General features: G+C 44.3%; 1 protein-coding gene across 1 annotated transcript in view; it reads left to right on the plus strand.

Annotated features, from left to right (window-relative positions):
- vwa5b1 (von Willebrand factor A domain containing 5B1) overlaps window positions 1-23,746 on the plus strand; it is a 128,199-nt gene that overhangs the window by 70,924 nt on the left and 33,529 nt on the right. Inside the window, exons 15-17 of the mRNA XM_052039010.1 lie at window positions 3,785-4,016; window positions 18,029-18,337; window positions 22,006-22,143. Coding sequence (XP_051894970.1) covers window positions 3,785-4,016; window positions 18,029-18,337; window positions 22,006-22,143 — 679 coding nt within the window. The remainder of the gene's footprint in view (window positions 1-3,784; window positions 4,017-18,028; window positions 18,338-22,005; window positions 22,144-23,746) is intronic.

Genomic DNA, 23,746 nt, shown 5'->3' on the forward strand with positions numbered 1-23,746 from the left:
AATCAGTCAGTAAATGCCACAGATAACTGCTTTTCTTTGCCTGTTAAAACAGGAAATAACATTTGAAGACTGAGCTTGGAGACTTGCACATCATTAGTTCAATGGATCCAGGGAACTGATTTTCTTGGACTGCTAAAGTCGATATAAGCTAAGAGTTTTGATTGAAATCGCATTGAGTGAAATGTTATACTTGGGAAGAGAACCATAGAATTATTACAGCACAGATGGAGGTTAGTTGACCCATTACACTGGGCTTTAGTAAGATCATTTCAGTCAATCCCACTCCCCATAATCCTGCAGAATTTTTCCCCCTCAAATATCCATTCAATCCCCTTTCTGCAACAGCAGTTGAATCTCCTTCCAGCAAACTTACCCAAAACCTTTCTTCAAATCAGCCGTGGATCTTCTGCCAGTCAGACAGTCCACGTCCTTTGGTTTCTGGAACCTTCTGTCTTTGGAGGGAGTTTTTCCTTTCTCACTTTTGGGTTTGATCACCTGCCATCAAATCAGTCACCTCTGCTCGAGGAGACCATCTCCTTCATTTAAAAGTGAACACAGCAGAAAACTGGAGAAAGATTTTGCACTGGAACTAGTTGCAACAACTGTGATAATCCTGCCCAGCGTTCATCTCTTGTCTAATGGGCGATGAAAAGATGCTCTCTGTTTGTTAAGGTGCTCACAGAGGATGTTCCTTTAACAGTCTGCAGTACCTCACCCTGCTAGGGTGCTCATAGAAGAACATAAGAACTAGAAGTAGGAACATGAACTAGCAGTCCATTCAGCCCCTCGGGCCTGTTCTGCCCTACAATAAGATCATGGCTGATCTTAGATCATAACACTATAAGATATAGGAGCAGAATTAGGCCATTCAGCCCATCAAGTCTGCTTCACCATTCAATCAGGGCTGATTTTTCTTTTCAACCCCATTGTCCCACCTTCTCCCCATTACCCTTAAAGCCCTTACCCATCAATAACCTATCAATCCCTGCCTTAAATGCACCCATTGACTTGGCCTCCACAGCCCTCTGTGGCAACGAATTCCACAGTTTCACCACCCTCTGGCTGAAGAAATTCCTCCTCATCTCAGTTCTACAGGGACGTCCCTTTCTTCTGAGGCTGTGCCCTTGCATCCTAGGCTCTCCCACTGATGGAAACATTCTCTCCACATCCACTTTATCCAGGCCTTTCACCCGATCTCCTACCTCAGTGTGGTTTTCCTACAGTAACCCCATATCCCTTGCTTCCCTTGAGATCTAAAAATCTGTGACCACAAGGAAATTTTGTTGCATCATCAATAATCAACAAGAGTGATACAACCCTCCAGGAGAGCGAGGCTGTTGACTCCCACAGCTCTTCATGTCTTTCCCCGCAAACTGCCATTGGTTTCTTCGACTAATTAGTTCCACTAATTGTTCCACTAATTAAACAGTGAAAAAGGGCAGGCACGGTAGTGTAGTGGTTAGTGTAACGCTATTACAGCGCCAGCGACCTGGGTTCAATTCCAGCCGCTGTCTGTAAGGAGTTTGTACATTCTCCCCGTGTCTGCGTGGGTTCCCTCCAGGTGCTCCGGTTTCCTCCCACATTCCAAAGACGTACGGGTTAGGAAGTTGTGGGCATGCTATGTTGGCACCGGAAGCGTGGCGACACTTGCAGGCTGCCCCCAGAACACACCACACAAAAGATGCATTTCACTGTGTGTTTCGATGTACATGTGACTAATAAAGATCTTATCTTATCTTGTCTTAATTATCCCATGCAATTTCCCCTTATTTTCAAAGTAATCTTTTTTGGCCCGATCATTACGGTGGCCCACTGAAAGTTGAGCATAGTCTCCACACACTAGATCTGGATTATCCTGCTACCAGTAAACACTGCAGGTGTGGGGGGATGTGTCATTTCAATGTATGGAGGGCCTCAGTTCTCCTCAAGTTGGACCTCTCTAAAATGGGATGGGGGGGTGGGGCGGGGGGGATATTTGTTTTTTTTGGTGATCATCAGTGTTTCGTTGAGATTTAAGGAACAAAAAGCCAAGTGTACACTGGGACTAAACAAAGAATGCTCACCTGGTGTCTTCCCAACAACAGGCAGTGGGGAGAGAATGAAGGAATCCCAGATCTTTAGCCGTGACTTGGCTGTAATAACTGGTGGGTGCGGCTCTTTCTCCGAGAGACTGTGGGCTGTGAAATGAAAGAGGTTAACGTGCGTTAAAGAGTTCCACCTCAGAAAGGGCCCACCGAACCCCTCATGTTCATTCGAGGGATGTGGCCTTCGCAGGTTGAGCCAGCAGTTAATTGCCCATACCTCATTGCCTTTGAGAAGGTGGTGGTGAGCTGCCTTCTTGAACCACTGCAGACCTTGAGGTGTGGGTACACCCACAGTGCTGTTAGGGAGGGAGTTCCAGGATTTTGACCCAGCAACGGCGATATATTTCCAAGTCAGGATGGTGTGCGGCTCGGAGGACAAATGCTGGGGGGGTGGTGTTCCCCGTGCTTTAGCAGCCTCTGTCATTCTAGCTGGTAGAGGTGGTGGGTTTGGAAGGTGCTGTCTGAGGAGTCTTGGTGAGTCGCTGCAGTGCATCCTGTAGATGGCACAAACTGCTGCTGCTGTGTGTCAGTGGTGGAGTGAGTGAATGGGTGTGGATGGGGTGCCATGTCCTGTATGGTGTCAAGCTTCTTGAACGTTGTTGAAGCTGCACTCATCCGGCAAGTGGAGAGTGTTCCGTCGCACTCCTGACTTGAGCCTTGTAGATGGTGGACAGACTTTGGGATCAGGAGGTGAGTTACTCACCACAGGACTCCCAGCCTCTGACCTGCTCTTGTAGCTAGACTGTGGATATGGCTTACTCCGGTTCCGTTTCTGAAGTTAGATGTCAAATAACTCTTTCCCTGCACAAAGAAGAACCTGGGAAAGGGGTCCTTCACATAAGTGTACTGGATTATCTGAAAGATAAGTGCGGGCATATTTTGTATTGGTGTTCTGTGGTGTTCCTACGATGGATAACTGAAGCTGTGTTCTTGTTTCGGACTTGTGAAGATGTAGGAAAATAGTATATTGAACAAAGAAAATAAATGAGCCAATTTCCTCCCAAGGACATGCGGGTGAGTAGGTTAATTGGCTGCTGTCAATTGCCCCCAGTACTTAGGTGAGTGATGGAGGCTGGGGAGAGTTGATGGGAACATGAGGAGAATAAAATAGGTTCGATGCAAAGTCGAAGCCAAGTTTATTGTCACACGCACAAGTCCATGTGTGCACAAGCGCAATGAAAAACTTACCTGCAGCAGCATCGCAGGCACAGGGCATCAGGTACACAACATTCATAAGTTAAACATAAATTAAACACAAGTTTTACAAGAAAGAATATTGCACGATTAATATAAATGGGTGATTGATAGTTGGCACAGACTGGATGTTTCTATGTTGTTCTGTTCGATGTTGATAGTTGGCACAGACTGGATGTTTCTATGCTGTTCTGTTCGATGTTCTATGGATCCCTGTGATTTCTCTGATAAGTGAAGAAGCTCAGCAAAGGGCTGTTGAAAATATGCAAAACTTGAAATTTAACAAGAAGCTTTAATCTATTGCAATACTTATCAGGAACTCAGAATAATTGTGACATGAACCATTCCACTCATGTTGGAGGATTAGACTGGTAACATTGGAGTGATGCAGTGTTTTTCTGAACAGGCCAGTGTGCACACAGTTACATGTCAGGATGTGTAGCAGCATCAGTTGATGTCATCTGGCTCTGCTCGATAACATGGCATTGCATTCTGTTTATCTGCAGAGAGACGGAGCAAGCTCATGCACAAGCACCACAGGGTCGAGACTGGCTGGGAAGACAAGGCCATACTTGCTGCACCAGAACTGTGTTTCGAACAGCCAGGACTTGGAGCTACCCCAGGCTCAGAGCAGCGTGCATCAGGGGCCCACAGCAAGGAGCATGGTGCCCTGTGAGGGGAGCCTCACCTCCAGATCATCCACAGAGAGTGCATCCATCAGCAGCAGCACAGAACCTGGTGAGACAAGAGAGTGGGGGGGCGGGTTGTGCGGGGTGAGTGGATGAGGTGGGATGTATGAGGATTGAGGCAGGGGATGGGAGCTTTGGGATGTGGGTGCGTGTGGAAGGGGAGGGGCAGGGTTGGAACCCAGGTCGTGGGAGTGTGCGGCCGGGGGTGGTGTTTGGACTTGTTATCCCTAATTCCCGGATAGACTTGGTAATGGTGATCATGAAACCGCTGGATTGTTGTAAAGGTCTGGTTCACTAATGTCCTCCAAGGGAGGAAATCTGTTATCTTTACTTCTCAGACTCCAGCGCTGGTAGCTTTTGTGTTCCTACTTGTCGCCCTCCAGCCCTGTCTCCACCTTCCCCTCCCCTCCCCTCACCTGGTTCCGTCTGACCTTTCTAATCCTTTCTTTGTCTGCTTTCCCCTATCACCCACCCACCTCCTTCCCCAAGTTCCAAGCTCCACGCAAGCGTGTGTGCATGCCGTGTCGGCAACACGGGCGAGGGAGGAGGTGAGTTGGAGCAGGGCGGATGGAGGAGGGTGGCACTGGGGTGGCAGATGGGCAAATGTGGGTGGGGCTGGAGGCTGGACTGATGGGCAGTGAGGAGAGTTGATTTAGAGCCACATGTTGGGGTGAACGTCAATGGGGTTATTACAGCAAGTAATTCACAAAGCTAACGTAATGGCTGCACAGGCTGGTAAAAAGGGCGGATGACATGCTTGCTTTTATTAGTCGAGGCACTGAGTTCAAGAGTCAGGAAGTTATGTTGCAGCTTTATAAAAATCTGATTAGGCTGCATTAAATTCTGGTCACCCCATTGTAGGAAGGATGTGGAGGCTTTGGAGAGGGTGCAGAAGAGGTTCGCCAGGATGCTGCCTGGATTAGAGGGTATGAGCTATAAGGAGAGGCTGGACAAACTTGGGTTGTCTTCTCTGGAGCGGCAGAGGCTGAGGGGAGACCTGATCGAAGTTTATAAGATTATGAGAGGATTAGCTAGAATAGACAGCGAGTATCTTTCTCCCAGGGTCGAAATGTCTAATACTAGAGGGCATGCATTTAAGGTGGGGGGGGGGGGCAAGTTCAAAGGAGATGTTTGGGGCAGGGTTTTCACACAAGAGAGTGGTGGGTGCCTGGAATGTGCTGCCAGGGGTGGTGGTGGAGGCAGGTACAATAGAGGCATTTATGAGACTTTCAGATAGGTACATGAATGTGCAGAGAATGGAGGGAGATGGACATTGAGCAGACAGAAGGGATTAGTTTAGTTAGACGTTTAATTACTAGTTTAATTAGATTGGCACAACATGTTGGGCTGAAGGGCCTGTTCCTGTGCTGTACTGTCCTGTGTTCTATGTTCTATATTATTGTTTATTGTGTGGAGAATTGAATATGGCTTGTGGCAGCACGAATAGATAAGGTAGTGAAGAAGGGATACAGAATACGCACCTTCATTTTCTGGGGTGTAGAATATAAGATCAAGTAGGTTATGGTACAACTTTATAAAACATTGGCTAGGCCATAGCTGGAACAATGTGTACAGTTCTGGTTGTGACCCCATAGGAAGGACGTGACTGCACACGCTTACGTGCATGCGCGGGTGCGTTTAGAGAGGGAGCACGCAGTTTCCGCGGGCACCCTGGCCGAATTCCGCGCTCGGTGGGCCCCTCAGGGGATCGCGTGTGTCGTGGACGGTAGGAAAGCGATTCTTATTTGAAGTGTCGCGTGTCGAGTTGACGGGTGTAGTGTCGCGTGTGTGTTTCGTTAGTATTAGTTTGCATTCTCTACTGTAGTATGTCGTTGCGTAGTTTCTTCTTTTCTGTATTAGATGTAGTGTATTGACACTGGTTGTCTTTTGTAGTGCTTTTAGTGAATAAACGTTAATTATTAAAAAAAAAGGACGTGACTGCACTGGAGAGGCCGTAGAAGAGACTCACCGGGATGTTGCCTGGGTGGAGTGTTTCAATTATGAGGAGAGACTGGAGAGGCTGGGTTTGTTTTCCTTGGAGAGGAGGGGGCTTGGGGGCGTGGGTATACAAATTATGGGGAGCATAGATAGGGTAGATAGAAGGAGTTCTTTCCCCATGACAGAGGGAATAAATTTAGGGTAAAAGGTTTAGAAGGGATGTGAGGAAGAATTTTATCACCCATGGAGTGGTTGGACTCTGGAGCGCACTGCCTGAGGGGGTGGTGGAGGCAGAGACTCTCACAACATTTAGTAAGTCCATTGATGAGCACTTGGATTGCCAAGACATAGATAGCTATGGAGCAAATGCTGGCAAATGGGATTAGTAGAGATGGTCAGCATGGACATGGTGGGCTGAAGGGCCTTTTTCTGTGCTGGAAGGTAGAGAGGTTATACTTCAGTTATTAAGGACATTGGTGATACCACATCTGGAGAGCTGTATGCAGTACTGGTCTACACAAGAGTCAGAGTCATACAGCATGGAAACAGGACCTTTGGCCCAACCGGTCTGCACTGACCAAGATGCCCCATTCAAGCTGGTCCCATTTGCCTGCATTTTGTCCTTCTGAGCCTTTCCTATTCATGTACCTGTCCAAGTGTCTTTGAAATGTTGTTGTTGTACCTGCCTCAGCCATCCAAAGAAAAGGTGTAAGTGCATTGGAAGCAGCTTAGAGAAGGTTTACTAGAGAAATCCCTGAAATGACAGTTGTTTTACGAGGCAATTTTGGACAATCTGGATTTGCACCATTGAAATTAGAAGTGTGAGAAGTGAATTGATTGAAACATTTAAGATCCAAGAAGTGTTGACAGAGTGGATGTGGAGAGGAAGTTTCCTCATCAAAGAACCTAGAACCAGGAGTCACTGTCCAAGAATTATTTGCTACCTGTTTAAGGCAGATGAGGCAAAATCTTCTTGAGAGGGTCGTGATTCTTTGGAACTCTTCCTTAAACGGAGGAAGAAGTAGTGTCTTTGTGTATTTTCAAGACAGCATTAGATAGATTCCTGATAAACCAGAAGGTGAAAGGTCAACAAAATCATCCCTTGCAGGGTGTGTTGAGGTTACAGCCAAATCAGCCATGATGTTATTGAATAGTAGATCAGGTGAGAAGGACTGAGTGGCCTAATCCTGCCCCTTGATCATATGGTCTTCTGCATCCAGCAGCTGGTACAGCCTTCTGGAAAATATGGCCGATTTATATGTTCCCTTGGTCAGGTTCCAATTCTTTTGAATTCTCAGAGTGCTTAAGGAGGTGTATCTCATTACAAGTAGTGCAGTATACAAACGTTGCACTTAGTAACTAATTAGATTCTCTGCTCAGGTCCTACTGTTGCTAAGAACAATTGTTTGCAATGATGGAAGTGCATAGAGCATACTGCAACAGATTAGAATTCAGCTGAAGGTGCACCATTTCCCACAGGTTACTTCTGATTCATGTTATTAAACACAACCTTGCTCTACTGTGTAACCCAATCTTCTTCTCAAAGCCCGACCTCCATGAAGTTTCTGTGCTGTTTTACTCTAAGCCTGACCTCTTCTTAAGTGAATCCCTTTTGTGACACTAATTTGCATTGTTTTCTTCCTTTATCAGTTTTTCTCTCCCATTCTGTCATAAACTGAGATTTAATTGAATTGGGAATAGTTATAGAGCTGTACACCGTGAGTTAAGAATCCTTTATGGAACAGAAAAGCAACAGTGCCCAGTATTTCCCCGTTAAGGTTTATGGTGCTTAAACAATGTCTTTGATCCTCAATTATAGATGTTGACTTAATCAAGGTGTATAGAATTGAGGGGCTGAGAGAGACAGTAAATAAGGACGATCTATTTCCCTAAGCAAAGACCAGTGTACAGAGATATGGAATGAATAGTAGAAGGTTTAGAGGGGAGATGGGGAAACACTTCTTTCACCCAGACAGTGTTGGGGTCTTGAACTCATTGCCAGGAGGAGATAGGAAGTGTCTCCCTGGTTACAAAGTTCCTGGGTGTGTGTTTGAAAGCTGCAACATGCATGGCCCCGAACTAGAAGTCAGGGACAGGCTGGAGAGCTCTTTTTTGACCAGTACAGACAGAGTGGGCAGAATGGCCTTCTTTCTGTTATGAATTTTTATTACCAGCAGAAGGAGACCATGCTGTCCTTCAGTCTACCCTGCCATCCAACGAGATTGTGGCTGATCTTCCACCTCAAGTTCCATTTTCCTGCCCTAACTCCTTAATTCCTTTGATATCCAGAAATCTATCAATCCTTGGAGACACAAGAGACTGCAGATTAAGACTAGGGCAGTATTGAGTTTCTGCATCTGGATGACCACAGATCTTTGCTTTTATTGGATTTGCTGGTGTTACGAAGTGAAAGAACTTTAATGAACGCAGAAAATGCTGAAAAATGCAGACGCAAGGGACTGCAGATGCTGGAATCTGGAGCCAAAAAAACAAACCGCTGGAGGAACTCAGCAGGTCGAACAGGGTCTGTTGGCAGGGGGGAGGGCAGGCATTGTCAACGTTTCGGGGCGAGAGCCAGCATCAGGTCAACAATTCCTTTCCTCCCACAGATGCTGCTTGATCTGCTGAGTTCCTCCAGCAGTTTGATTTTTGCTCTGTCAATCCCTGTTGAGTCTGCACTCACCACCCTTTGTGTGAAGAGCTTCTTCAGAGTCAGAATCAGAATCAGGTTTATTATCACTGACATATGTTGTGAAGTTTGTTGTTTTGCGGCAGCAGTACAGTGCAAGACGTAAAAATTACCAAATAAATAAATAAATAAAATGGTGCAATAAAGGAATAACGAGGTAGTATTTATGGGTTCATGGACCGTTCAGAAATCTGATGGCGGAAGGGAAGAAGCTGTCCTGAAATGCTGAGTGTGAGTCTTCAGGCTCCTGTACCCCCTCCCTGATGGTAGTAACGTGAGGAGGGCACGTCCTGGGTGGTGAGGGTCCTTAACGATGGATGCTGCCTTCCTGAGGCACTGCCTCTTGAAGATACCCTAGATGGTGGGGAGGGTTGTGCCCGTGATGGAGCTGGCTGAGTCTACAACCCTCTGCAGCCTCTTGCGATCCTGTGCGTTGGAGCCTCCACACCAGGCGGTGATGCAACCAGTCAGAATGCTCTCCATTGTACATCTATAGAAATTTGCAAGAGTCTTTTGTGACATACCAGATCTCCTCATTTCTGTCTTAAAATAGTTGTGATTTTAAAGTACATAAATATTTTGTTGAAAAGCAGTGTTGACATTTAGAGAGGGATTCACTGATTTTCTGTGTGACTCATGACTTTGGATGGGAATGATGCCACAGAGGACTTGTCGCCTTTTACATCAGAGGCAGATATCTTTGTTTAGGCTGAAAATAGTATGCTACAGATGCTGGAAATCTTAAATAAAAAGAGAAAAGATTGGGTACACAAAGCAGGTCTGGTGTTATCTGTGGTCAGTGAAACAGTTAGTGTTTCAGGTTAATGACCTTGCATCAGGTTTGAACTTGCAGAGGAAGGAAGGGAAGAGACAAGGAGAGCCAAAGGGAAGATCTGTGATTGGGTGGAGACCACGAGAACCTGAACAACACAAGTGGTATGGAGGCAGCTGAAAGGGGAAGGTGGTGAAGATCAAACAGTGTGTCTGGGAGAGGTGTAAATAGCAGGAGATGATGAACATTGCCAGAAGAGGGGAAGACAAATAAGTCAATGTAGGAAATGTAATGTACAAGGCAGGAATGGCTGATTGTATGAAATAGTTGAACTCATTGGTGAGTCCAGGAGGCTGTAATGTGTCTAGTCTGAAGTTGAAGTGTCACAGAGTCATTGAATAATACAATTCTGAAGCAGGCCCTTTGGCCCAACTTGTCCATGCCAACCAAGATGCCCATCTAAGTTAGTTGCCTGTGTTTGCCCATGTTTGGCCCATATCCCTCTAAACCTTTCCTATCCATGTACCTGTCCAGGTGTGTTTTAAATGTTGTTATTGTACCTGCCTCAACCCCTTCCTCTGGCAGCTCGTTCCATATACGCACCACCCTCTGCGTGAAGAAGTTGCCCCTCAGGGTCCCTTTTAAATCTTTTCCTTCTCACCTTAAACCTATGCCCTCTAGTTTCTGATTCCCTTTCTCTGGGAAAAAAGATTGTCAGGAGATGAGGGTCTGCTCCTCAAGCTTACGTTCTTTGGGACAATGTGCGGAGGCCAAAGATGGAGAGGCTAGACTGGGTGTGGGACAGAGAACGGAAGTGACAGGCAAATGGAAGGTCAGGGTCTCCCTTGTGGACTGAATGGAGGTTCCTGCAAAGCAGCAACATGATCCCCATACCACAAGCAAAGTACAGATATCACTGTCTTTCTCCCTCCTAATCCAACTGTGACCTCTCTGTCTTTTGCCTCCTTCACTGCCAAAAGAACAGCACACGGTCTTTATCCTAGGGAAAGGGAACCAAATACTGGAGGCATCCTTCTAATGTCTGATAATGTATGTTGCAGTTGTACAGGACATTAGTGAGGCTGCATTTGGAATATTGTGTTCAGATTTGTTCCTGCTGAAGGAAAGATGTTATTAAACTGGAAAGAGTGCAGAAAAGATTCCCAAAGATGTTGCCAGGACTTGAGGGCCTGAGTTACAAGGAGAGGTTGGGCAGGTTGGGACTTCTTTCCTTGGAACATAGGAGACTGAGAGTGACCTTATAGAGGTGTATAAAATCATGAGGGGCATCGATATGGTGAATGCACTCAGTCTTTTCCCCAGGGTTGGGGAATCAAGAACTAAAGGGCATAGGTTTAAGGTGAGAGGGGAAAGATTTAGTAGGAACTTGAGGGGAAACTTTTTTTTACACAGAAGGTGGTATGTGTGTAGAATGAGCTGCCAGAGGAAGTATACAATAACAAGATTTAACAGACAGATGGACAGGTACATAGGAAAGGTTTAGAAGATTATGGGCCAAAGGTGGGTCTAGTTTGCATGGATACCTTGGTCAGCATGGACCAGTTGGGCCGAAGGGCTTGCTTCCGTGCTGTATGACTCTATGACCCTATGAGTCTGGCAACAGAGTCTGAAGATTGACAGAACCACAGATGTTGTGTTACAAGGGTACCCTGATTCCATGATTAAATGAACTGCAAACTAATATTCCCTTCCCAAGACTCACATTACATTAATTTTTGTATGTAAAAAAAGACAAGAATTTAATTTGGTTTTAAAAAATTAATCTGAAGAACCCAACTGCAGAGAAGAAAATCTTGAGATGAAATATCCTTCCCTGCTTCTGAAGTTAATTTGACATCTCTGGTGATTGCTTCACAAGTTTTAAAAGTGGGTAGCATTCAGTTTGCACTTACCCAGCACACATTCCCAATTAATTATTCATATACTACTTTATAAGTTTTAACATCCATCTTTAACTCTATTAGGGCATGTGTGGCTGAGACATTAAGACATTAATAAATGTGTGTCTGATCAACCATGTCAATTATGAATAGCCTTCTGTAATCAACGGAGCAAATACTAATTAGACCTTGCCAACATTCTTCTGTTGAGCTGTCGGTGTGACAAATGGAGCCACATTTCCTTTAGAATCCAGGAACAAAGCTTCTACTTGCCTTGATCCAAAGTTGACACATCTGATAAACCTGTTATTAATTCATGACAATGCATTCTTCCCCAAAACAAAGCAAATAACCACAAATTCAAAATTAAAATGCTCCTGTGGTAAACTTTAGCATTTAATAAAATGTCAGTTTACTGAAATGATCCATGAACTTTTAGAGAATTCATATAACGTCCTTGCCCATGTTAGAGCTGTCTATTAACCCTCAGAATTAGTTGCCACAGTGAACCCAACAGGCCAATCTCATCCATGTGTTGAATGGGTAAGCAGTAAATGAGTAGGTCACAAGTCAATCGGGAGTACTAACAGTGTGCTGTTCAAACTCACATCACGGACTGACGAGGATTTGGCCAGGCCAACCTTTAGCACTTCACTCCTAAGAGAATGTCACATTCAATTGTCTTTTCCCACACGGTGCATATATACTTCCAATGGAATTAACTGGGGAACACAGCCTACAGGTTTGAATGCTTCAGCTGTCTTCACCAAAGATCAGAGGGGTAATTATCCCGGGATGGTTTCAGTACTAACAAGTGATGTGGCTAAGGTGGGGTCCTGAGTTCCACTGTCGGTTTATTGTTCCTTTGGCATGATGTTATCTTGGTATAACAACCAGGATGCAATAGAAACCATTGCCTCGGGGGCTGTTAATGTTCTAATTGACAATTAACTTGCCTTCTGGCTGTTATTGGACAGACAACATAACATTCAGTTAAAGCTCTTTCCTAATAGCAATCAGCTGAGCAGGTCAACAGTGAGGATTTTAAGAATGAATTATACCGATCACTTACTGCTGGAGGTCTGAATAGGTATTCTCAAACTTGGGGAGATACTCTGGGACACCTGATCAACATTTTTCCTGGAAAATTCTGAGAAAACTTCTCTCCATCTGATTGGACAGCTTCCAGGAGTCACAAGGAGAAGGCATGCTCGGGATCTTGGCCATCTTGTTCTGGAGTCCTGGTCTGGAGGAGGAATGGGGGGAGGAAATGAGGCCAGTTCAGGGACAGGAGGATGAGTTGTGGATTCGGCACGTACCTCCAACAGGACATCCAGTACAGCATCCAAGAACCCTGTCTGGTAGCCTGTTCTAGAACATAGAACAGTACAGCACAGGAACAGGCCCTTCAATCCACGATGTCTGTGCCGAACCTGATACCAAATTAAACTAAATCTCTTCTGCCTGCACATGATCCGTATCCCTCCGTTCCCTGCATGTTCATGTGTTTATCTAAAAGCCTCTTAAATGTTACTATTGTATCTGCCTCCACCCCCAGCCCCGGCAGCCTGTTCCAGGCACCCACCACTCTCTGTGTAAAACAAAACTTGCTCTGTTCATCTCCCTTAAACTTTCCCCCTCTCACCTTAAATGCGTGTCCTCTAATACTTGATATTTCTCCCTTAGGAAAAAGATTCTGCTTATCTACTCTCTGGGCCTCTCATAATTTTATAAACTTCTATCGGGTCTCCCCTCAGCCTCCGACGCTCCAGAGAACAACAACCCAACTTGCCCTGCATGTCTCCTTTAAACTTTCCGCTTTCACCTTAAGTGCATGTCCTCTGGTATTTGACTCTAGTGTTCTGTTCTTGTTTGGGCAGTGAGCCCTGCATCTTCACGTAATTTGACCAATGAGAAGAAGGCTTTGGGTCAATGGTTAACAAAGGGAAATCTTTCTACTTGGACAGCTTGTAAAGTATCAGAAAAGAGCTCGAGCCACAAGGAACACGTTTTTTAAAAAACAAAGCCAGAAGTTCAGACCTTCATATTATGCCAGGAGCAGAATGAGCTGGCATAAGGAACCTTCATACCTCCTGATGGATACTGGCATTGAGGGAGAGTTCTCCATTTCAACACGAAACCAAAATCCCAGGAACACTAAAACTCTGAACTAGAAAATGGTGGAAATGTTCTGCACATCACTTTGATACCTGGTTACTTAACCAGGATGTGATAAGTCACTAAGTCTGTCTACCCGCAGTTATACTGATAAATCGATCCCTTCTCTACCATGCATCATCACTGGGTGACTATACCTTTAGAACATAATGCTGTATTGAATTACCTCAACAACTCATATACTGTTAGTAAGGACCTTGCTTGCAGTAAGATTTAATTAACAGCAATAAAACATAATAGTGAGCTTCAGTCCATCCCTGCTGTGCATTGAGTGATCTGATTAAACAGCCAGTTAATCTAATTGAGGTGGTGTTGGTGTCAGATGTTGCAAAAATTAACTGGCTCAGATGGGAAAGTACAACATCAGAGACCTGAAATCTCTGAGAGTGAAGCCGATCACAGCACCATATAGGATCCTGGGCTCGTATGAAATTCTCGGATGTGGCTTCAGCACTGAAGTCAGACTGTTGACAACAGAGGCTGGAGACAGATTTTCATGGGGCCGCGAGCCTTGTGATTATTTGAAGGGGGAAAAGCAGTGCACACTGTTCAGCAATAAAGATGGGAGCTGCTGGAAAACTTCAGCAGATTAGGCTGGATCTGTAGAGAGGGAAATTGAGTTAACATTGAGGCACACGAGACTGCAGATGTTGGAATCTGGAGCAAAACCAATCTGCTGGAGGAACTCAGTGAGTCAGGCAGCGTCTGTGGAGGCAGAGGGATGCTTGATGTTTCAGGTCAAGATCCTGCATCAGGATTGAGAGTGTAGAGAGGAGCTAGCCAGTATAAAGAGGAGAGGCGGGGATACTGAAAGGCCTGGATGGGGGGACGTGGGGAGGATGTCTCCATCAGTAGGAGACCCTAGGATCCGAGGGCACAGCCTCAGAATAAAGGGGAGTCCCTTTAGAACTGAGATGAAGAGGTATTTCTTCAGCCAGAGGATGGTGAATCTGTGGAATTTGTTGCCATAGAGGGCTGTGGAGGACAAGTTATTGAGTGTATTTAAGGCAGAGATTGATAGGTTCTTGATTGGTAAGGGGTTAGGGGTTGAGGAGAGAAGGTGGGAGAATGGGGTTAATAAAAATCAGCCATGATTGAATGGCGGAGCAGACTCAATGGGCTGAATGGCCTAATTCTGCTCCTATATCTTACGGTCTTATGGTGAGGCAGGGACTGGCAGGCGATAGGTGGAACCAGGTGAGGAGGGATTGACGGGTGGATGGAGCCAGGTGGGGCGGGGGGGGGGGGTGGAGTTGGGAGACAGTGGCTGGTGGGCGATAGGTAAGGGGAGAGATACAAGGGGGCTGAGGGGAGGCAGATGGGGGAGGTATGGACAGCAGCTGAAAGGTGGTAAGTACAGACAACAAATCACAGAGACAAGGGCTGCGGGTACTGGAATCTGATAAGTAAGGAACATGACAGTGGATGATGGGCATATGCAGGAGGGGAACTAAACTGGGTGATGGGGGTCTGGGGAGGGACGGTTTGGAAAAAAAGAGGGCTGACAGAACCTGGGTGGATCAGGAGGGCGAAAGGGGAGCGAAAGGGTTGTGGATTACATGAAAATGGAAAATTCAGTGTTCATACCTTTGGGTTGCAGACTACCCAGGGTGAGTATGAGGTGCTGTTCCTCTAGTTTGCAGTTGGCCTCACCCTGGCAGTAGGGGAGGCCGAGGACGGAAAGGGCAGTGTGGGAATGGGAAGGAGAGTTGGAATGGTGTGCAACCGGCAGCTCAAGATGGCCGTTGCGGTCAAGGCACAGATGTTCCGCAAAATGGCCAGGTCTAGTTCATGCTTCAGCTTGCAGACCCTTCAATAGAAAGTCAGATATCGGGAAGGAGTGAAGGGAAGGAATATTTGCGATTGGTGGAGACCAAGAAAGACTGAAATACGCAAATGGTTGAAAGAGGGTGGTGAAGATGTGTCTGGAAGAGGAGAGAGTACAGCATTTCTTTAAGCCTTCAATTCATTCCTTATTAAGAAAATAAAGTAACTGTGTGGAAGACAAAAGGGGATGGAGGTGAGGAGATTGTTTTCACCAGAAGATGGAGGGTGTCAGGAACTCCTTGCCTGAAAGTGAGGAGGAGAAGGAACACTATATCAGTGCACCACAGAAAGCATCCTATCCGGATGCATCACGGCTTGGTACGGCAACTGCTCTGCCCAGGACCGCAAGAAACTGCAGAGAGTTGTGGACACAGATCAGCACATCACGGAAACCAGCCTCCCCTCCATGGACTCTGTCTACACCTCTCACTGCCTTGGTAAAGCAGTCAACATAATCAAAGACCCCACCCACCCCGGACATTCTCTCTTCTCCCCTCTCCCATCGGGCAGAAGATACAAAAGCCTGAAAGCACGTACCACCAGGCTCAAGGACAGCTTCTATCCCACTGTTATAAAACTATTGAACTGTTCCCTAGTACGATAATATTGACCTCAGAATCTACCTCATCGTGGCCTTGCACCTGATTGTCTGCCTACACTGTACTTTCTCTTTAGCTGTTCCACTTTATTCTGCATTCTGTTATTGTTTTACGTCAAAGCACTTTGTAATGAATTGATCTGTATGAACAGTGTGCAAGATAAGTTTTTCACTGAACTTCGGTACATGTGACAATAATAAACTAATTCCAGTTCCAATCATCATGTTTCTGAAGTACCTGGATTAGTACCTGATGTATCATAACCATGAAGGCCATGGACTTAGAGCTGACATCTGGGGATAAATTGGATGGCAAACGTGAACACATCGGGTTGAATATTCTCCTCTCATGGAACCTGTTTATGATTGAAGTGACTTTAGTAAAATAATAATCAAATTATTTTAATACATTATTTAAGTTACTTGAATTCAATGACTATTTGTAGCATCTTTCAATTAAATTTTCCTCTCTAAATTCGTCACTGTCTATTCCTTTTCTGAAATATAAATTTGGGAGAAAAAAAAGACATTGAGAAACACTGGGATATAAAGGGAAAAAGCTTGACATACACAGGAGGTCAGGCAGCATCTGTGGAGGGAGAAATTCAGCTGAGGGATATTTTATATATGGTTGAAGAATATACACACTCATAAGTACAGTGCCTCTAAAATGACACTGGGATGGAAGAAATTTCCATGACCATTTTTGTCACGGTTCCATGTAAGGTATCCTGTAGACTTTGCAGTAAAATGGACCCTGCTTGTTCTAATTGTGTTCTTTCTTGTAAAATTTGGGTATAATTTATGGTTAATTTACGTTTTTTTTGTGAATGCTGCTTATCTGACGCTATGTGCCTGTGATGCTGCTGCAAGTAAGTTTTTCATTGCACCTGTGCACACATGGACTTGTGCATCTGACAATAAACTCAACTTTGACTTTAGACGAGTAGCCAGAGTTCTGGACCAATGATCCAGAGACATCATGAGTTCAGGTCTCACCATGGCAGCTGGGGAATTTCCATTCAAATATCTCTGAAATTAATAGAGATAGTGAATCTCCTGGATTGTAATGAAAACTCATCTGGTTCACTAATGTTCTTCAGTGAAGGACATCTGCCATCCTTACCCCTGGCCTTTACACAATTCCAGACCCACCAGTGTGGTTGACTCTTAACTATCTCCACAGTTCAAGTACACTTAGAGATAGACAATAAATGCAGATATTGCCAATGACATCCACAACCAATGAATGAATCCTGCCAACAAAGAGTGAGGAAGCCAAGTTCATGGCAGCTGAGCAAGTAACTGCGCTGTTATTCATAAAGGAATGCTCTTGAAATGGAATTTCTGCAAGAATTGGTGTTTCTAACCAAAGCCAGTTTCCGAGCTTTGTCTCGCTAATACGTAAATTATCTGATTTCTGTTCTCAAGATCAATAGTGTATTTATTATAATGAAGAAATTCAATCTATATTAAATTTAAATTGAATTGTTTCTTATGGGTAACATTGGGCAACATTTGATTGTTTTTATAAGAGGGTTATAATCTGTTAAACTAAATGCCTTGATATACATAAATCGATGCCCCCACTGTCACTAACTGGAGATCAGCCACACACAGGTCATTCAAAATGTTTGCGACTGATCAACATGTTCAAACCAACCCACTGTACTGCAGAGGCCTGTGAGATTGTTCACCAATTAATCCAATACAGGATGAGAATATCATGGAATCACAGAATTCTTTGCCACGAAGAAGGTGGTTCAGCCCATATGCACAAAAGGTGTTTCAACAGAAAATGTTGGAAATACTCTACAAACCTGGCTGTAGAGTAAGAGAAATTGAGTTTGCATTTTAAGTTAATGACTTTTCATCAGAACTGAGGGGCAAAGGTTTTAAGGAAGACAGCCTATTTTACATCTGCTTTCTATTCTTGCTTCTATTTGTCACCTGCTTTCTATTCTTGTTGGATGCCTTACCTTCCTCAAAGTATTTCTGTTGTAATCTTATTTTTCTTTTATCATCTCTTCATTTCACCTCTCCTGGAGGTTTATAGGATACTTGGCTCTTCCAGCTTGGCACATCTGTGGATTTATTTGCATTTTAATGTCTCCTTTGCAAAGCTAATGCTTGAATATTGTTTGGACTGATTTTTCAGGCTGTTTTCACTATCGATCATCGACTCTTGAAGATGAATCATCCTTTGAGCTCCAAGAGCAGTCAGTGAGTTGTAACGCAGGCAGTCTTCAGTGCAAGTTCGATTGCAAGGCAGTCATTTCTGGGTTGCTTTGCGGGAAAGTCGTTCAGTGGGAAGTTACGTTCGATCTTCAATCACTTCTTTATCGCAGAACAAACTGTAAATCGTCTCAGGAAGACATGTGGAATGAAACAATCCACCAGCTGGCAGCTAAGTCCCTCATTCGAGATTTTGAGCAAATGGCTGAGAAAGAAAGTGAGATAGAACATGGTAAGGATGTTCAGGACTCATATGTGGCAGAGAGAGTGTCTGTTGCTACATGATAATCATAAAGAGAATGCAATCACTTTTCAATTTACAAAAGAGATATGTTCCTGGAAAATGTTTGGTAAAGCAAAACTTCATTTTGAAAAGACCGCTCAAAATGCATTATCAGTATTTTGGAATAGTGTATTCTTGAGTGGAGAGCACTGCTCCATTCATGATGATGAAAAAATAGAGTTGTAAATTGAAAGCACATAGTCCAATGTGTCAATGACATTGTAGTGAAAATGTACAACTAGAACAACGGTAAATAGAGGTATACTTGTATTCAATGCATGATGAATAATGTCATCTACACGTGGTCTGTTACAGATTGCATACAGGTATGAAGCTGATACATCATTCATTCAGAAAATGTAAATAAGCAGCCGGCAGATTAGTATCTTAGGAACATTGGGTTAATGCTACAGTGTAACCAATAGTCAAAGCATCCAAATGGCTGGCACTTTTTTTTCTGACCCAATGTATATTTCAGCATTTTCTGCACCGTTTTTGATTGTGTTCCTTTTGTGTTTTCCCCTGCCTGTACATAATGCACTTCCCAGAACCTGAGAGTTGATTGGTGTCTGGGAAACACTACTTATCTCTGCTTTTCAATCGAATAAAGTTTCCCCAGCTCCTAACGCTTTGCTTCCTACATCCCAACTGATTTCCACATAGAATTATTTGACACAGAAGGAGGTAATTCAGCCCATGAAGTCCCCCCTCTTTGTAGAACAAGTCTTTGTCCATAGCTCTACAAACTGTTTTCCCTGAAGCGTCAATCTAATTTCCTATTGATTGATTGTCCTCTCTACTCCTCCAGGCAGTGAGTTCCTGATTACAACCTCTCCCTGTGTGGAATCCACTTTATATCTTTTTCCCAAAACGTTAAATTTATCTCCCTGGTGCTAGAATTGTGGGAATAGCTTCTCCTCACCAAAAACAGTCATGACCTTGAACACGGCTATCAAATCTTCCCTCAAATTCCTTTGTTGTAAGAACAATCCCAGCTTCTTCTGTCTAACCTTGCAGCTGAACCCCCTCAATCCTGAAACCATTCTAGTGAAATCTTCCGGTAACATGGCAAATGGAATATCATTTGGAAAAATGTTCAGCATTCCAGTGAGGTGCCCATGACAGAAAAATAAAGTATCTGGGTGGCATTGAGAGGCAGGAGTTAGTACTGTTGTCTTACAGCTCCAGCAAAAGGGTTCAGTCCTGACCTCGGGCGCTATCTGTGTGCGTGGAGTTTGCACGTTCTCCCTGTGACCACATGGGTTTCCCCCGGATCTCCAGTTTCCTCCCACATGCCAAACTCATGTGGGTTGGTAGGTTAACTGGCTGTTGTAAATTGCCCCTGGTGCAGGAGAATCAGGGGAGGGGCAGGTGATGGGCATTTCAGAGGGAATGGGACGCAGGCTAATGAGTGGGATGGGATTGATGGGAATGCTCTGAAAGCTAACATAGGCCCAATGGGCTGAATTGCCTCTTTTCATGTCACAGTTAGTAAATTGGTAAATTGCTTTATTGTTGTCACCTGTACCGAGTTACAGTGAAAAACTTGTCTTGCATACCGTTCATACAGATCAATTCATTACATGGTGCATTGAGGTAGTGCAAGGGAAAACAATAACAGAATACAGAATAAAGTGTTACAGTTACAGAGAAAGTGCAGTGCAGGTAGACAATAAGGTGCAAGGTCATAACAAGGTAGATTGTGAGGTCAAGAATCTATCTTATTGTACTAGGGAACCATTCAATAGTCTTATAACAGCGGGATAGAAGCTGTCCTTGAGCCTGGTGGTACATGGTTTCAGGCTTTTGTATCTTCTGCCCGATGGGAGGGGGGTGAAGAGAGAATGTCCAGGGTGGGTGGGGTCTTTGATTATGTTGGCTGCCTTACCGAGGCAGCGAGAAGTGTAGGCAGAGTCCATGGAGGGGAGGCTGGTTTCCGTGATGTGCTGAGCTGTGTCCAAAACTCTCTGCAGTTTCTTGCAGTCACAGGCAGAGCAGTTGCCACACCAAGCTGTGATGCCTCTGGATAAGGTAGGATTAAATGTAAATGGTGACAGATTGGATAGTATTGATGTTCAAGGGATGTAGATGTGCTTGTACCCAAGCCACTGAAAACCAACATGCACATACTGCAAGCAACTAGGAGGGCAAACGGTATATTAACCTTTATTATGAGATGGTTTGATTATAGAAGTCTTATTCCAATTGCATGGGTCTTGCACCTGATGTATTGTAAACAGTTTTGGTCTTGTTACCAAAGAATGGATGTACCAGGCTCAGAGGGAATACAGCAAGGATTACTAGGTGGTTCCAGGGATGGCAGGTTTGCCTTTGAAGGGAGAGTGACTAGACTGAGACTAGAGTTTAGAAGGATGAGAGGAGATCTCATTGAAACTTATAACGTTCTTATAGGGCTTGTCAGTCTGGATGGTGAGAAGATTGTTCCACCTCACTGAGGGATCTAGGACCCGGGCTGTAGTTTGAGAATAAGGGATAGGTTGTTTAAGGCTGGGATGAGGAAAACCTTCTCCATGCAGAGGATGGTGGAATTTTGGAATTGTCTCCCCCCCCCCCCCCCCCCCCCAGGGCTTGGATGCTCAGCCAATTTTCCCTGTAACTTATTCCCCCTGAATTGCCATCAACTGCCCAGATACTGACACTTGCCCACACACTAGGGGCAACCTACAGCAGCCAATTAACCTTCCAATCCACACACCTTTGGGATGTGGGACGAAACTGGAGCACCTGGGGTAACACACATGGTCACAGGGAGAACACATAAACTCTATGCAAACAGCACCCGAGGTCAGGGTCAAACCTGGGCTGTTAGACCGTGAAGCAGCATACCATTTGGCTTGGGCAGCTTACAACACAATGGTATGAACATTGAATTTTCCATTTTCAGGTAACCCTCACCCTGTGTCTTCTTCTCCCACACATACTCACCTGCTACCTGGTTTCCTTTGATCACCTTGCACCCCTCCCCCCCCTGCCCACCTGGTTCCATCCGCCCATCATCCCCACCTCATCTGGTTCCGCCTAATATCCACCTGCCTCTATGCTAACCCCTTCCATACTGCTGTACACCGGCAATCTTTCCTCTTCCCTCTCAGTCCTGGTGCAGGGTCTTGACCCAAAACGTCAACTCGCACCTTTTGCCTCCACAGATGCTGCTTGACCTGCTGAGTTCTTCCAGTGTTCTGTTTCTTGTTCAAATTCCGGCAAGTGCAGTCGCTTTTGCCTTCAGCTCCGTCAGCTGCACCACGGTCTCACTTCCTTCATCATTTCATGTTACCTCAACCACCGGATTTAAATAACATGCAGGCAGGAAAACCAAATAGAGTTTGTTTTACAAATAAGTGACATCACTTTGCTTTCTTGGATGCTGGTATTGAATTGTCACAGAGTTACTGAAATGTAATCGAATTGCTATTTATCCTGAGGATATTGCGATGGGAAGAATCTATGTTTTGTTCATAAACTTCCTTTTGTGTGAATGTTACAAGACCAGAAGTGGCTGTGGCTGATAACAATAAATATTTCTCTGCAATGATCTTACCAGTACACCAAAGATCAGATTACCAAATGTGCATTTTATTTTTGCCTTTGGATTGCAGGTTCTGGAAGAAGATACCAGCTGAATGCGATTCAAACTAGCAAGGCGTGTAATATCATCAGCAAGTACACAGCTTTTGTCCCTGTGTATCTTGACAACAAAGAATATCTGCCAAACATTATAGAATATTCAAATTCAGGTACTGTCATTGTGCTATTCTGACTTAATTTCACAGAATCTTCGATTTTGTTATGTATTATAATGGTATATATTACTCTTTATTCATCAATAAGTCCAGGTGATTAAGAGGTAATGGTAGCAGTAACTAAAAGGAATTTCTTCCATTCTCCAGACATTCCCGTGTTAACAATTTACATCCACCTGCACCTTGGGAATGATATTATTGCCAAATCCTCGCAAATTGAGTTCTGAAAGAAGTAAGACTTTGATTCTCAGGGGCTTTCTTGGTGAGGTTTGTTCAACTTGGGTGGAGCAGTGGAATGAAATCAAATGCATGTTGCAAGCTATTTTTAGCTTCACTGATTGAGAGGGTCAGATGGAACAGACAGAAACGTGGTAGTGTAGTCCATTAGGAATAATTAATATTGCAGCCATCCTCAATGTTCCTGAGGAAATGTTATCACAGGCATGCAACTGCTGAATAATTTTTCATTACAATAGGACAGATTTCCTGGAAGTATTAAGAAAATCAGAGGTATTAGGATGCACTCATTTCCATAAACTCTTTGTTTGTCTCACTCTGGCAACCCAGCAGGGTTTCTGAGTTATTAAATTAGACATTAGTTACCATTTCTTACAGTTTTATCTTTATTGAGTCATCACTGTGTCTCATCTTGCATACTTTTCATTCACTTTGCATTCATAGTGTTCAAAGTAAGACTTATTACTTCTTGAGCAACAACTTCTTTCCCAGATCGACGGAGGGGTCCCTCTCGTCTACCTCCCTCCTACAGTCTTTTGAAGCTTGGGGGTTGTTACGATCCAAAGTTAACAGAATCTTAGCTTAACCACTCAGAGTACTTCTCCAACCATTGGACAGTTTGCTTCATGAATCTCATTAACTACAGTTAATGATTTAAGTTTTACCAGGGAAACTAAATGTCTTACTGGGTCAAAAGTTATCTTGATATCAATGGCAGTCATTTCAGATTTTTCATCTATGTTTAGACTAAGGTGGTAGTGAGGTCTGGCAAATCCCATAATGAACATTAGGGAGGAGGTTACGTACTAAGTGGAGCTTCTTTCTACTGTCAGTGACATTCACCATCACTTTACTGTTGATTGAGATCAGACTGAGGTGCTTACAGAATGTGTTCTATCCAGACGTATCAACACTGCTTCCACTCTGTCCCATTTTGGTTGCCTCTCTCGTACCTAGATCTGGGGATTTGCTCTATAATGTCCTCTGTCAGTATGTGGGACAATGATAGAACATACAACAGGAAACCATGTGCAGGTAGTGGTGAAAAAGAGCAGAAAGAGAGCAGTGGATAGGACGTAGTCAGAACTGGAATGAATCAATGTAGGAACTGGCCCTTTTGGATCATTTCTGTTTATCTTTGGTTGAGTGATAACCCATAGCTACAAATACTCTTGCAGATTCCAGAATGTTTGCAGGCTTTATTAACATTCAAAGACAAAGTCGAGTTTATTGTCACACACACAAGTCCATGTGTGCAGAGGTGTAATGAAAAACTTACTTGCAGCAGTGTCACAGGCACATTGCATCGTATAAGCAGCATTCACAAGAAAAATATAAATTAAACATAGCTTACATGCAA

The sequence above is a fragment of the Pristis pectinata genome, chromosome 26, assembly GCF_009764475.1.
Source record: "Pristis pectinata isolate sPriPec2 chromosome 26, sPriPec2.1.pri, whole genome shotgun sequence".
In the NCBI taxonomy this organism is placed as follows: Eukaryota; Metazoa; Chordata; class Chondrichthyes; order Rhinopristiformes; family Pristidae; genus Pristis; species Pristis pectinata.